Here is a 15,181-nt window from a genome sequence, read left to right on the forward strand (position 1 = left end):
TATGGCTTAGAAACTAACCATCGTAAATGTAAAGCATTAATTATGTTGTTTAGTCGCGTGCTAGCACCATTTGAGGTTATTGTAGCACGCTCCGTGTCTTGGCATATCTAAACATCGGTCTGCAGTACTGGCGGTATGCCAGATTTGTTCTGTAGACCTTAATCTAAGACCCAATGGACGCAAGTCTGGGTCAAGTCGGGTCTGGATTAAATCATGGGTTATATAAAGAACAGAAAAATAATATAACAAAGTATTGGTTTAGTGAATACTTTACCACAAAAAAATAGTTCCATGATTTTTAAATAAATGAATTAGTTAAATGATGAATATAATTGGTTTATTGCAGTACGTATTCAATTGAATTTTTACGAAAATATTTATTTTCAATAGTTTTACTTACATGCATGAAAATTTATTATCACCGTACATTACGTCACGCCAGTTTTTAACTCACATGTTTCACTGATAGAAAGCAAAATACCTTATAAATAACAATATAACAAAGTATTATCAACGCCATTTTTACTGACTAATTGAATATAGCTGTCCTGTTAATTTATAACTCATTTTGTAAATCATAAAATGTAATAAATATGTCCAATTCAAAGATAGCTTGACAGTTATAAGTTAACAGACAGTGGATTAATTTAGATGATGTAAATAATGATTAATAATGAAATAATTTATAGTTATTACATTAAGAGAATATAAATTTACCTGTTAGATACGTTTTAATTCAAATGCTACTTTTGATTTTATCCTATTTACTCGAAGCTATGTTTATTCTCTTTTTCTTAACATTCTCTTGTATGTTAGCACTTGTGCTAAATAAGAGTTTTGCAAGTTGTATACAAAAATCTCCCACACAAAACATAAAAGGTTACATCTTCCGCAATTTTCTTAAAGCCTTCGCATCACGACGCTCCCACAGTGCTTTCGAGTTTCCATGAAACAATGGCATGTTTGTGATTTCACTTTTTTGTCAACAAATGTGCGCCAGGTAATTACGCCAAAAACATCAGACTAGCTTCCTTTTCCTCTATTATATTGAATTCTTCATTTCATTGAATCGTTGCTTATTGTTATTTGTCGGAGAAAGTTATTAGCTTTTCCGCCTCTGCATTTTTGCAGTAAATCAATTATTTTATAACTCATAGTTTTGTGTAATCTTCTGTCAGTTATTCTGGTTGATTGGTGTTTTTTTGATTTGTAAGGGCTACATACTCGTAACTGTGTTATTATTTTTTGTGTTTTAATTATTGTACTTTTATTTTGTTTTATTACAAAAAAAAATCAAGTTGAATCGATTAGCTTTACTAGCTTAACTCTTTTTCCCAATTTAAATATTGAGATCAAGGTTACTTAAAAAATAATTTATGATAAATTATAGAAATCCTCTCTTTAAAATTCCGCTTTATTGGATATACTAAATGATTTATCTTTAGAACAAGCAATTGTGTTATCATCACAAATTAGTACTTTTAAAAGGGTTTCTCTTGGCTTGTCTTCTTCTTGTTCATTTTTTGTCGAGACTTTTCATTCCTCTTCCCATTTATTATTAGAGAGCAATATGAGCCATACGTACCTAACGAACACACGTGAAAACGTACCCGTCGCTTTACAAAGATGTTTCCTTTTGTTCGAGTGCCATTCATTAGTCGAATGTCACATTGGTAGACCCCATTCTTCGGGAGGGCAATGAACCTCCGCTGTCATATCACCAGGCGTCATACAAGGCTCTGTACTAACGTGTTTTACGAGTTGTGTAGTTGTCGTGTTTTTGGTTATCCAGGAATCTCGCAATCGTTAAGCCCTACTCGTTAAACGAGCACCGTCGAGCTTACATTGTCGAAGTAAAAAGTTGACTTGCTCACAAAACTGATCCGCCGAAGTCATATACGACAATGTTACTAGTATATGTAACATGAACAACGAGTTCATTTATTGAATACAACGCTCATTGCATGTGCATTTACAATCACACAGGTCCTCAACGATAAGATAAGAAAGTAAAACGTCAAACGTTTCGTGATCAAATAGTGTGAAATACGCAGAAACTAAAAGTTATCAAATCAGATGCATCAAACTTTACTTTGAAAAAATATGACATTGCCAACGGTGTTGATAAACAAAACGGGGTGTGAATCAGTGAATCAGTGACGAAAAGTGACAAAAATGTGCTCAGAAATCAAAAAGTGTTACACGAAGTGCTAGTTTTGAAAGTGTGTACACGAGATATCTCGTGTGTTAAAGTGGTTGAATTTAAACAAACATAGTTGATTGGGACATGAGTGAGGATGAGCACGGAGCGGCGCCTCTCCCGGAGTTTTCACTCGTGTCTCAAGGGGTCTTCGACGGAGGAAGCGGCTGACGAGGAGGAGAGTTGCTACCACTCCCTCGGAGGCAGGCACACCCTCAACCGGCAACCGCAGGTGTACGTGGAGGACTTGTCCAACGTCACTTTAGCCGACTTCGATACATCTCAGGATGATATTGACGGTTAGTAAAGAAAACTTCTTATCATTTTAGACAATTGCAAATAAGTAGAAAACAACTATAACAAGGAATGTTTCATGCCATAGCTTCTTTTCCTAAAACTCAAATAGTCAGAATTTCTTTAGCCCTTGGTGAAACTAAAACTGAAATTTAATTAGGAAATTTTTGTTTCAATCACTAATTAGCTTTTTACTTCGATCCGGCCTAATTACACGTAAGCGTAAGTAATAATGCAGTCTGAAATGAATGTTTTGGTCATCAACGTGTGTTAAGCCTCCCTTGATTTAAAAGCTGACATTTGTTTCTAACAACACAAGAATTTTAAATAAATAAGTATCATTGATAAATGCAATAACTTTATCAATGATACTAATAAGTATTTATGAATGTAATAATCGGGATTGTTTAATATAATCGTAATTTTAAATGTCATTCTTAAATGTTGATGGACACATAGCATCACGTGTCATATAGCAATGCGTGTATTTAATTGGGTGTTTTCTCTTAAATATAAGCTGTTTTTCACTTACTATGCTTCATAGTTTATGATATTTTTTCAATGTCCATCACTTTACAATAAATAATAATTAGTACCGTTGATGTAACTTTAATGAGTTTAATTATCGTTGAAATGCAATATTATTATTAATAAACCAGTGAAGTTGAAATAATAGAGTTTTCCGTGTTCATAAATAAATTATTGATATTATGCTAAAATTTCATAATGGACTTCCTTTTAGAATCTAGAGAAATGATTGTGCCAAATACTATTGTGCTTTTAGATTTGTACTTAAGTTTACTGAAAACGCCTATAAATGTGTAAATATTTGTTATGTTATGTTAGAAGTTCCATGTATTAGGAACCTTTGTTTAATTGCAAAATACGTTTGAACTAAATCTACTTACTATGTAGGTAATATCAGTTGCACTTTTATGATCATAAAACGAAAATATTCAACACTTTTCTTCCGTCATAAACGTTGTTAGCTTAAACGTTTAGTTTGTAATCTTCGCAAACAATAATACCGGTGAGTAGACAAGATCGTGATTTGATCTTGACATTGATGAAGTACGTAATATCTGGTGACTCATACATCACCGGATACATAATACCTCTTAACTGCCTCTTACGGAATACCTAAACAACTTTGGCATTGCGAATAGGCGGCGGTGTCTCTATTTGCCATTTAATCACCAATTAACATACTTACCTATTGCTTAGCGAAACCAATTTCATATGAATAGGTTTAGTTGGTTTAGCTTTGAGAATAACACTTAAGTATTTGCACCGACTTAAGTAGATGTTTGTTTCAGTTCAGATATAATCATTTGGAATACATAATTGTCGCTATTTTTAAATACTATTCCGCATTAAATACCTGATTTTCATAAATCTATGTGCCAATTACTTGAAAGGATTGAATTTTGGATAGAAGCAGGCGTTACTTTGCGGAAGTTCATCATGATTATATAATGATTTATTTATTTTGCTATCATCCGCGAAAAGTCGACGAACCCATGCGACAACGTCACCCAGGTCCGGCAAAATACTCTCTACGTACGTTTCACCCCGAAACCGGAGCATCCTCAGGAGATGTTGACTCTACAACGTGCAATTGCAAAGAGAGTATTTTGCCGGACCTGGGTGACGTTGTCGCATGGGTTCGTCGACTTTTCGCGGATGATAGCAAAATAAATAAATCATTATATAATCAGGATTGAATTTGGTTATTTCATTTTGATATTTAATATTTCTGAATCTCTGGTTTCTGTATACAAACTTTCATCATATATTTTCATCCTCTAAATGTTTCGTTCTTTAACATAAATGGTAATCTTCTTAATTTTCTGGGTGCTATATAGGTATCGGTGTACTGAAATTTATCAAAATTTAAGAAACATATATTATACTTAAAGAGTTACTTGTTTTGTCATAATATTATTATTCGTGATGCGTTTCTATGATATTATGAATAAAATATCGGCTACTTAGTCTTCAAAAATAAACTTTCCATACAAAGTATTATTAGTCACGACTTGAAGAGTACGGGGAATCACAAAGAATTATTGTAGTTGCCTTAGGTTATGGCGGCATATTGTTTAAAATGAATTATCAAAGACTTCTTCCGACATAAGTAGATACATTAAAGTTTCCGCATTCTTATATTTTGTAAATGCCGTTTCCTTTCATGTATCTATTTGATTTGAATGAATGAAGTAACGCATTTGAGGGGCGAATTAATTCATAATGCGTCGTGACCATTACTATCTATGTTCTGTCCAAAACACAGTCTTATTTGAAGAAACATAAAGCTCACTTGGAACCTCGTAGATTAATTTTTTTTTGTACATTATACATACTATAGAATGGTTTTACTGACCGCGATGAAGTAGTCCTATGTTAATAAATTGTTTATTAAGAATCGCTGCTACACAATCTTTAGATCAAGAAAACATGTATTTTAAAAAATAAGTTGTACTTGTGTTTAGTAGAAACACACGATTATAACGTTCTGTTATAGAACTAGATCAAATCGTCTTTGCAGTCAAATCAGTTATCTTTGTGAGGTTTTGATCATCTTATAATCTTATCGTTTATCTTTAGGGATGGTGATTTTGAATTAATGTATTTTAAAAAATAAGTTGTACTTGTGTTTAATAGAAACTCAAATTAAATTAAAACGTTATGTTATATAACTACGCCAAATCGTCTTTGCTGTCAAATCAGTCAACTTTGTGGGGTTGTTGATTATCGTATAATTAGGGACGGTGATTTTGAATTTACCATCACAAAAAAAAAAATCTTTTGTCCTTTTTCCGTGACAGTAATGACACATGCCTGTAGATCCCTTAGTTAGGTATTCCTGCGGTGTAGGACGCACCTGTGTGCCTCCGAACACATCCGTTTCCCATTTCCCCGTCCCTCCCGTACCACCCTTTTTGGTTCCATTCTATGCTTCCGTTCCGCACTGATACCACTACACTGATACTAATTCAAACCAAGGTTAAATAATGTTTCGTAATTAGCATCTGTTAACCATATGTAGTAGTTATTTGCTATTGACGTTCCTTGCAAAATTTTGGTTATTTATGCCTAATAATCATTGACCTCTTACAATAAAAGGACGCACAATCATGTAGAAAATTTCACTTAAAACTGGCCAATTTTTCTTTGACAGTTTTAGAATTATTGGTAAAGAAATGTATACCTAAAGGCCTTTTTATAGTCCAATATTCAATTATATCCCAAATTCAGAGAAAATTCAACCTTAAGAATTGAGCTTAAAGTTGAACTTGCAAATGCGACTACTTGAATTTAGTGCCAAGAAGTTGTGTTTAGCACTCATTGAGTGGGGATGTTTTTTGGTCGCTGATTGTGCATACACTTTTTAATACGATATCGATGCTAAGAATTTTGATAATTTACGTTTTAATAATATCAATGGAGGCACAGTTGTTTTGTTTTGGAAAATATGAAATTATTTAAATCATGGGATGAAACATGCATTGGGAAACGATGATCATTTAACATGTTAACTTAGATATGTATTAATTTATGCTACAAGATAAGGGTCGTGTTATTTTACTATCAGCTTTATAGAGCCTTGAACTAGTTATGCAGTAATTGCAGTTTTTTTTTAAATTTTCAAGTAACTTTTCCGTGGTTTGTTTTTACATTTTAACATTATGTATCTTGTTTATCTCTATCCTTTGATAGCTAAGCGGTAGAGCTGGCTTTATATAGCTTCCGCTGGAAGGAAGTGGAGTGCTTAGAGGCATATTGTCTTCTTCCCCATTGTTAGCCGGGTGAATGATATTTTGAGTGGGACAGGAAGGTTTTTCACTGTGACTTGATAACCCTCTGTCAGGCTAAATGTTTATTTTCTCACGTTGGAAGCGCGTTATCGTGACATTTAATACCATGATAGCGTAACCCATATAAAATGATTTATAGCCACACGTTATATTACGTTCGTAATATATTATTTGAAATGTGTTTCTGTTTGTTTATTTAGTTTATTGTTATCCAAATGAGCTTTTATTACTCCATATTATTTGTCACAGAAATAGCTAGGTAAACTTTATTACTTTTATTTTTGGAACACATTAATAATGTATGTTTTATTATCAAATATCGTAGCTGTGTATATTTTTTATTGACAAGCCAACGCCCCGATTTTAACGCCCCGCGTAGTTCCCGTTCCCGTGGATATATTATAGCCTGTGACACTCACAAATAGCGTGGCTTTATAGTGGTGAAAGATTTTTTTAAAATCGGTTTAGTAGATCCAGCGATTACCCCCTAAAACACCACATAATTTACCTGTTTATAATATTACTTAGTATAGATTTATAATCATTTGTTTTAATAATACAAATATGGTACAAAATTATGTGCTCGAACAACATAGAACATATTTAATAAATGTAAATATTATGTTGTGTATAATTAATGGTCACAATTAAGACTAGTTGTCGAAGTGTTCGCCGGAACGTCGTGAAGTCATTTATGATCTCATCCTTGTGTTTAATTGCCGCTTCTGCATCACGTTGATTAACATCAAATTATCAACTTTGCATGTAAAGGTCTTGAGAGAGACGAATATCTTAGCATTCCATGGATTCACTGTGCGGGTGCCGGGTCCATCGCGTGGTAGAGAGAAAAACTCTGAGCAGAGTCCTGAACTTGTGACTACTGGATGTAGGGTTAAGGAATTCCTTGACGATCGATCAACACTCCCCGTTCTCTGCTCGTGTATTCTATGCCTACACACAGTATGTATATTCAAGGTTTTTACAACCTTTATATATTCTTAACTTCTAATGTTCCTATGTTCTTTTTAGTTGTCTAATGAAAAAGGTATTTTTTCCTTTTTTTATAAAAATATATTTCTTGTTTCCTTATTTAAAGATATTTTTCGCTGAGCAAATATATTATTAGTCATTATTTAGCAGTAAATATTAAATTTAAATTAATATATTCAGTAATATCTTCCTCATTGGTGATTTATATGTTTAACAAAGGAGGTCGTGGGCTATATTCGGACTATGAAATGAGCTTTTTGGTTTTTCCTTTCGTCAAACATTATCCCATATAGTGAGACAATCATTATCCTTTCTGTATATTTTACGAGTATCCTTAGCTAACCCGCATTACGAGTATATCATCGCGGTAGGTCTTAGCTACACATCCCTCTATAATAATAATTATGAGGCTTGTGCAAACAATTGGGTTAATAAATTATTTTTTTCTCTCATTTATTTATTACTTCTTTTTTTTAAATTTTTAACAATATAAGTATAATAAAATACAAAACATTATTAAAAATTTATAAAAAAAAATTCACCCTCCCGCTGCGGGACATTTGAGTGTCCAAGCAACCGGTGGTCAGGGCTCCAGAGTGAGGAACCTCCTCACAATACGCGCCGTCTCAAGAATCACTGCCTTTTGTATCCGACTCTTGATCCAACAGTTAAGCGAAAGCTTCTTAAGATGTTGGTCGAAGCTTTTCGCTATAAGACCATTGACTGAAACAACTATCGGAACAATAATAGTTGACTCAACATTCCACATGGCGGTAATCTCGTGAGCAAGGTCCAAGTATTTTGATACTTTTTCCTTTTCGGCTTTAACCAGATTATCGTCATGTGGAACAGTAATATCAACAATTATTGCACGACGCACTGACCGATCGACTAGCACTATATCAGGTCTATTGGCTACAATATACCTGTCAGTGATAATCGTTCGGTCCCAGTAGAGCAATGCACTGCTATTTTCAAGAACTGACGCTGGGTCGTACCTATAGTAAGGCATCTCAAAATCGATAAGGCCATATTGAAGAGCAAGCTGTTGGTGGATTATCTTGGCTACTTGATTATGTCTGTGCAAGTATTCGCCGTTAGCAAGGTGAGAACACCCGGACACAATATGCCTAAGGGACTCCCCAGGACGATGACACGCTCGACAGATGTCTAGAGTGCCATCTTTCATAATGTGTTTCCGGTAGTTTCTCGTCTTTATAACTTCGTCCATAATTGCACAGACAAAACCCTCGGTTTCCCCAAAGAGGTCACCGAATTGCAACCAAGATACAGATGTTATTTGATCTACATCCGGCCCAGTAAGGGCCTTGTAGAATCGTCCATGCAACTCCTTGCTCTTCCATATTGCCACACGATCTGAGTTACTGATTACTATAGGCTTGCGCCAGTTCTCTTTGCCTAGGGATAGCGGGGTAAGTCCCTTATCCACTGCAACGACATCCTGATACATACTCACATTCATCTTGAGAAAATGATCTCTGAGATTGCACACCTCACGATTATGGAGGTTCCTGGCGTTTAAGAAGCCACGTCCTCCACACTTGCGTGGGAGGTACAATCTCATTACAGATGAACGGGGGTGATGCATCCGGTATGACGTCAGCAGTTTGCGGACTTTACAGTCCAGGGAATCCAGTTCGGTTTGAGTCCACTTTAGAATGCCAAAAGTGTATATGAGTAAGGGCATGACCCAGCTATTAAAGGCACGCACCTTGTTACCGCCTGATAAAAGACTTTTTAGGACTTTTTTCAGGCGGCCAAAGAAGCGTTCCTTCACTACCTGTTTCATATTCCCTGCCTCAATACAAAGTAAATAAATTATTATTATTAGCTGCCCTAATTTTGTACTATTCATTTTTTGAATGTAATATATAGGTATAATATTATAAACAGGAAAAATATTGATTCTTTGTTTGTTTGTTTGCACTGAATAGGCTGGAAAGTGTAGCTTTGATGTAAAGTTAGGAGAGTTTCGGGACGTTAATAACACAACTGATATGTATAAAATTAGTTAATCACTTAAATAAATATTATAATACATAATTATTTAAGTAAATAAATAAATGTTGCATTCAGTATTCGTTCGATTAATTAAAAATACCCTGAAAAGCTGAAAAGCTTCCCTGAAATTCGAGTTAGTCTTCGTAATCTTCCTTAAAGAATAGATTCCTGTTACAACTGATAACATTATTTGGCTGGTGGGAGGCTTCGGCCGTGGCTAGTTACCACCCTACCGACAAAGACGTACCGCCAAGCGATTTAGCGTTCCGGTATGATGTCGTGTAGAAACCGAAAGGGGTGTGGATTTTCAACCTCCTCCTAACAAGTTAGCCCGCTTCCATCTTAGATTGCATCATCAATTACCATCAGGTGAGATTATAGTCAAAGGCTAACTTGTCAACAATAAAAAAAAATAAAAAATACAAGCGGTCATCTTAAGGCTCAAAGCATTGAGATGCTCGTATTTCCCTGACAAAGAGGAAAGCTACTTAACGCACCGCCTCAGAATTATCCCGTACATTGCACTCGGACGTCTATTTATATCGATATTCTGACACGTTCAGTTGGCAATCGGTCCCGTTGTACGCAGCGACACTTTTTACCATTCATACTTTCAACGTTGACGTAACATTTCAAACCCGAGCTTGTATTCAACGCAGTCCCCGCATTCTGCAAAGTTACACCGTTGTGACATCGTTCGTCTCCATGGCAACTTCGTTGTTAGTAACATTTTAATTTTGACATCCTTTAAACACAAAGTTCCAATTCGAGAATGTTATAGGCGAAAAGTTCGTCGGCGAATTTAAAATAGCGGAATCGCAATCCGGATAGGTGATTTTCAACGTCTCTTAATTAACTATTATTATAGATGTACATATGAGTTTATTACACCAATGGTTTTAATTTATTAAAGCGTTTCATATTATGTAGATTGTAGGTATATAAAGAAAGCATGTGTGTTATTCATTAGAGTTTTCAAACATGAAATTCATAGGTATACCTATAATTTTGAAATCAAAATGAATCAAAATTGTTTAATTTTTCCTGTTTGTAGTGACCGAGCAGACAATTATTCAAAACCCCATCACTATAGAATCTATAGTGATGGGTTTTTATCTATAGTACCTATAGATCAACGAAATATCGTTGTTGTAGATAGATGAGAATAGTTGCTTCAATTTGCAAAATATTAATCTTAATTTGTGTATTAAACGAGTACCTAATATACTGGTCAAAAGAACCGGTATTCAAAATGGCATACACAATAGAAACGAGTGAAATTTGGGCCACCTACAGGAAATGATAGTATTTTAACTTTTACACTTACGTGGTTTTGTTTGTAAATTTAGGGAAACAATAACTTTTAAAAGCATACCTACCTACCTACTTATGTGAAATTAAAAAGTTTAGATTAGATACTAAGGAAAAATGTCTCAAACCATCTGTAACAAATAATCACCTCTGGAAAACACCTGGAAAATGCGTACACAATATTTTTATGATGTTATTTATAACTTAAACAATAATTTTCTTAAAGTATACCTACTTGGATAGGTTTTTCTGTAGCTAAATTTTAGGTGTTTCGATGTACAGCGCCATCTACCTGAAGTAATAAGAAATGCTGAAGTTGAACTGGTTCTGCTACTTAACGCTAGAGTGCGCTACGCACCAGTCTGCCAAAGGAGTTAATTTACCAGTTATTTTACAAATTTAATGTAATAATAATGATTTTAATATTTTTCATTCAATTGTAAATTAGCTAATTAAGTTTAAAAATTCAATTATTTAGTAGAAACACTTGTAAATCTGTATGACTTTAATTTATTGCAATTTACCATTTGTGAACATTCAGAACATTCAGCGCTGGTTTTTAGTAGATTCTTAATTTCGTAGACTGTTTCAGCAGTCAGCCCTACTCGATGTGTACCTACTGTTTACCAACAAACAAATTAAAAATGACGTTTAAGATCGCTAGTCATTTCACACCTAATAATAATTATAATTAACTTGTTCTTAAATTGATGAAAATAAATTTGATTAATAAGCTTAGAACAATAATTAGATGTAGTTAAATAGGTATATTTTGAATAATATTTTACAAAAAAAAAACAATACATAAATAAATAAGTTATAAAATGACATGCGTTTTCTAAATTCATTTTTAATTTGTGTGTTGTTAAACAGTACACATCAAGTAGGGCTGACTATAATGTTGATAATATAGTAAATAAATGATACAACTTGTGACGAAAGTGTTACGTAAAAGCACTCGACATTTATTTTCAGCTTTACGTCATTTGCCAATTTCACTTTATCATAATTTTAATTCCACCAATAAGTACATATAGCCTTGTCTTATGTTCATGAAATACATATTAATAAAAGTGGAAGTTACAGGAGGTTATTGGATAACATATAGGCAATTTTTTTCCATCCAGCCATCCATATCCACATCCATGGTTGGGGACCATGGATGTTTGCGCGAAAAATTGAAATTCGCGGGGAAAAATTTAAAAAACGAAGTCGCGGGCGATCGCTAGTTCATAATAAAGTAATGAATTTGGACAACTTGTAATGAAAGTGTTACGTAAAAAGCGCACATTTATTTTCAGCATTCTGTTTTTGTTTTTTTTTTAAAGAATATTTGCCATATATGTATTTTTTTAATATGTTCAATATTCCCATTTCCCTCCAAGTAGTCGGGAAATACTGTATTAGGAGTCGGTACGACAATAGACCAACGGAGTGGGGATCGAACCACCACCCCTCGGTGATAAGTCCCACTGCTCTTACCGTTGAGTCACTGAAGCTCTAACATTACTTCGTTAGCGTTTCTTTTGCTATTTTGCGTTATCATAATTTTATTTTCAGTAACACGTATAGCCGTTAATGATTTCTTATGAACATATTGTGAAAAATCTCCTTATGTCCTTAGTACTTTGATTACGTAATGAATAAACAACATCATGACGGATGTTCTAAAGCCCTTGCTTGAACACTCGAAGTTCAGAACAATACCATAACCAGTTTAGTAGGTTCACGACCGATCGTCTTGTAATACCAAGCCAACCAAGCTGTTGTATCGTGATTTATTCGATGTACTTGTAAATACAAGCCTGTAGCTCTTATTATAAATGGCATAAAGTCTAACATACACTGTCAGCTTTTTACCTGTAAGTACTGGACGTAAAAGAAATCTTCAATCCCATGAACTCGCGGTCTTTAAGACAATATGTATAAAGGCTCAAAATGCAATGGCATTTTTCCAGTATGGTCATGCTTATGGCTCCGGCATCGAAGACTGCGTTGACCTCCATTCTGTAAAGTAGATATATGTAAGTAGAAGTAGATATATATATATACCAAATATAACAGTTGTACCAAAGCAGCAAAAGTTTTATATAGAGTTTGGGTAGAGTGGTAGGAAGTAACAATCTATAACCACAGAATAAAGAATGGTTCAGAATGAGTCTTTACAAGCAGCGTGGTTAAGCCGGTGAAACCCATAACAAACCAAACATCACGCATCTTCTTGACATCTGCATCTACAAACTTTTTTCATAATTTGTATTTCAAAATTTTACACTGACAATAATTACGTAAATGAATATAATAATCAGTAATTATCAATTAAAAATACTCCTTTTTTTAGTTTTTGTGAACAGTTATTAAAATATTTGAAAACATGAGACGCCATTTTTCTTGAATAATATTGAAAATGACTGATGCGACACTTCGTGTCATAATGACTCGCGAATGTATTACTTTTGAATTTTGTATTAAAACGGCTACGACACCGTCGTGTTCCGGGCGCTCTATCTGACTATCTATTTTAAATCTGTGTCTATGACATAGAAGAAATTTAATGCAAACCTGACGTTCTTGTACCTTAAGACAAAGCAAGGTACAAGTAAGTTAGAGCAAATATTCTAATAAGTATTTACGTTGGCAGGCACACAATGCGCATTAGGAGCTTAATTAGTAAAAAAAATTCTCATTAAAATATTAGCAGAATCGTAATGGCCTCAGTAAAAATTTCTCTTTCATTCTTTGTTTTTAATTAATTTTTGTTGATAAAGTAATAAGAAAGTGTTAGATAGGTAAATGGACATTTTAATTTAGTAATGAAACTTAATTAAATTTAACAAATGGAATTTAGGAAAATGAAGCTCTAAGTTTCTTACGAATTAAAATTTCTGACACAATCTTTTTTCCGTTATAGTTAAAGGTACCTATATACTTATTCTAAATTTGTACCTACATTCGTAAATTATTACTTACAAGCTACAGATTTTTAGAGGTTTTGCTTGCCTTTAATAGTGACAAGAAACATAGTCCACACTAAACCATTTTTTACGTACTTACCTAATTTATTATTAACAAAAATGTAAATAAAGATTTACGTTAATTAGTACTAACGAGTAGGTATGTTATATGCGTTCCTAAGCTTTACTATTAAAAAGCTTCGGTTAGTTGCTGCGCACGCCTGCGATTCCTGATCCAAAAAAAAATTCTTACGATGGTATTGCGCGTTATTGTACGCTAGTGATTTATAAAAACTTTATAAAGCTCGCTCTTACAGTAAGCTCGATGTCGCGCCATGAATCTGCAATCGTCATGAACTTCGTCACCGAACACAGCCGATCTCAGCCGAGTGGAAGCGAAGCTTTCAAATATGGCAGCGCGAGTGCTCGCGCCTCGCTTGTCAACAAAGTTACTCGAGTCTACTTCGGCTCGCTTGCCGCGCGCGTTCGCGTTTCGAGTCTTGCGATAATTTTACTCCAATCTTTGTTATTTTTTGAGCAAATGTGACTGTTTATGTTGTGAAAGTGAGTGAAACTCTGTGTCGTGATAATAGTTCAGTGTTTTTGTTGCAAAAGTGATTTTGTTGGAATATCTTTGGCCCATGGAGAATTTGTAACATTATGTACTTAATCGCTATGCACCCATTTTTTTTTAGTCTACGTCTAAATTATGTTTTTATAATACACATTTGTTTGAAACTAAATTGTAGTATTGAACATTTGATTTATTATAAAAGTTTATAGATCGTGGATGAACTGTTTTAAAACTTGTTTGAAGTAAAGGTTATATCGAATAGATACACAAACATCAAAGTAGGCCTTATCTATTATGTAATAGCAAACATTATTAATAACTGCACACAATACTGGCTATCATAAAATAAACAAAATTGACATTTTGATTACAACCGGATTTAATTAATGTTTTCTTTAATGATCTATGGAAATTAATTGCCTATTATGAAAACTTAGGGTTGGTTAAGATTACGATTATCAGATTATTCTTTCTTTAAGTTAAAATTTTGAATCGGGTAGGACTTTATTTTAGTTTTAACGTTTACTTTTAAACTTTAAAAAGCTCTTTTTAAGTTTACGATTTTACTTATCACCATCTCAACTTTACAATAAGTAATGTACAAAAAGGATATTACGAAAGCATCTACGTACCTTAACTATTTTTATTCAATGAAAGGGACAATTTGAGTTAAAAATACAAACTTTGATATCAGGCAGTGTTAGGTCTGAAATCCGAAGCGAACTGTCGGAGGGACAAGTTATATTATTTCCTTGCACGTGTTGAAACTTGTTGCCTAAACTAGAACACAACTGTCAAAGGAACAATAGTAACCACTTCTGTAGACATCTCGCACAATAGCTCGCAACACGCTGTATAGTTAAGAATAAGTTATATTTAAACTTCACAAATCTGCGTCTTTACTATTTTATATTATCTATGTAGCAATGTACTTGAAGGTAAGGTAGTCAATCAACTAGAAAGATTTATGTAAGGCTATAAACGTTAGATCAATGTTTTTCATACGAAAATTTGTATG

At 33.8% G+C, this 15,181-nt stretch overlaps 1 protein-coding gene across 13 annotated transcripts in view; it reads left to right on the forward strand.

The window, feature by feature from the left end:
- Positions 1–15,181, forward strand: part of LOC112054536 (ras GTPase-activating protein raskol) — a 230,303-nt gene that overhangs the window by 168,850 nt on the left and 46,272 nt on the right. For 6 of the 13 annotated variants that reach the window (XM_052881293.1, XM_052881296.1, XM_052881295.1 and 3 more), the window contains exon 2: positions 1,987–2,499. The exons of 6 other annotated variants lie outside the window; for them this stretch is intronic. In XM_052881293.1, the coding sequence (XP_052737253.1) occupies positions 2,298–2,499 (202 nt within the window). In that variant the 5' untranslated portion in view covers positions 1,987–2,297. Of the gene's footprint in view, positions 1–1,986; positions 2,500–14,037; positions 14,252–15,181 lie in introns of those variants that run through there. One more of the 13 variants, XM_024094360.2, reaches the window with a different exon arrangement.

Source organism: Bicyclus anynana, chromosome 4 (assembly GCF_947172395.1).
Source record: "Bicyclus anynana chromosome 4, ilBicAnyn1.1, whole genome shotgun sequence".
Taxonomy (NCBI): Eukaryota; Metazoa; Arthropoda; class Insecta; order Lepidoptera; family Nymphalidae; genus Bicyclus; species Bicyclus anynana.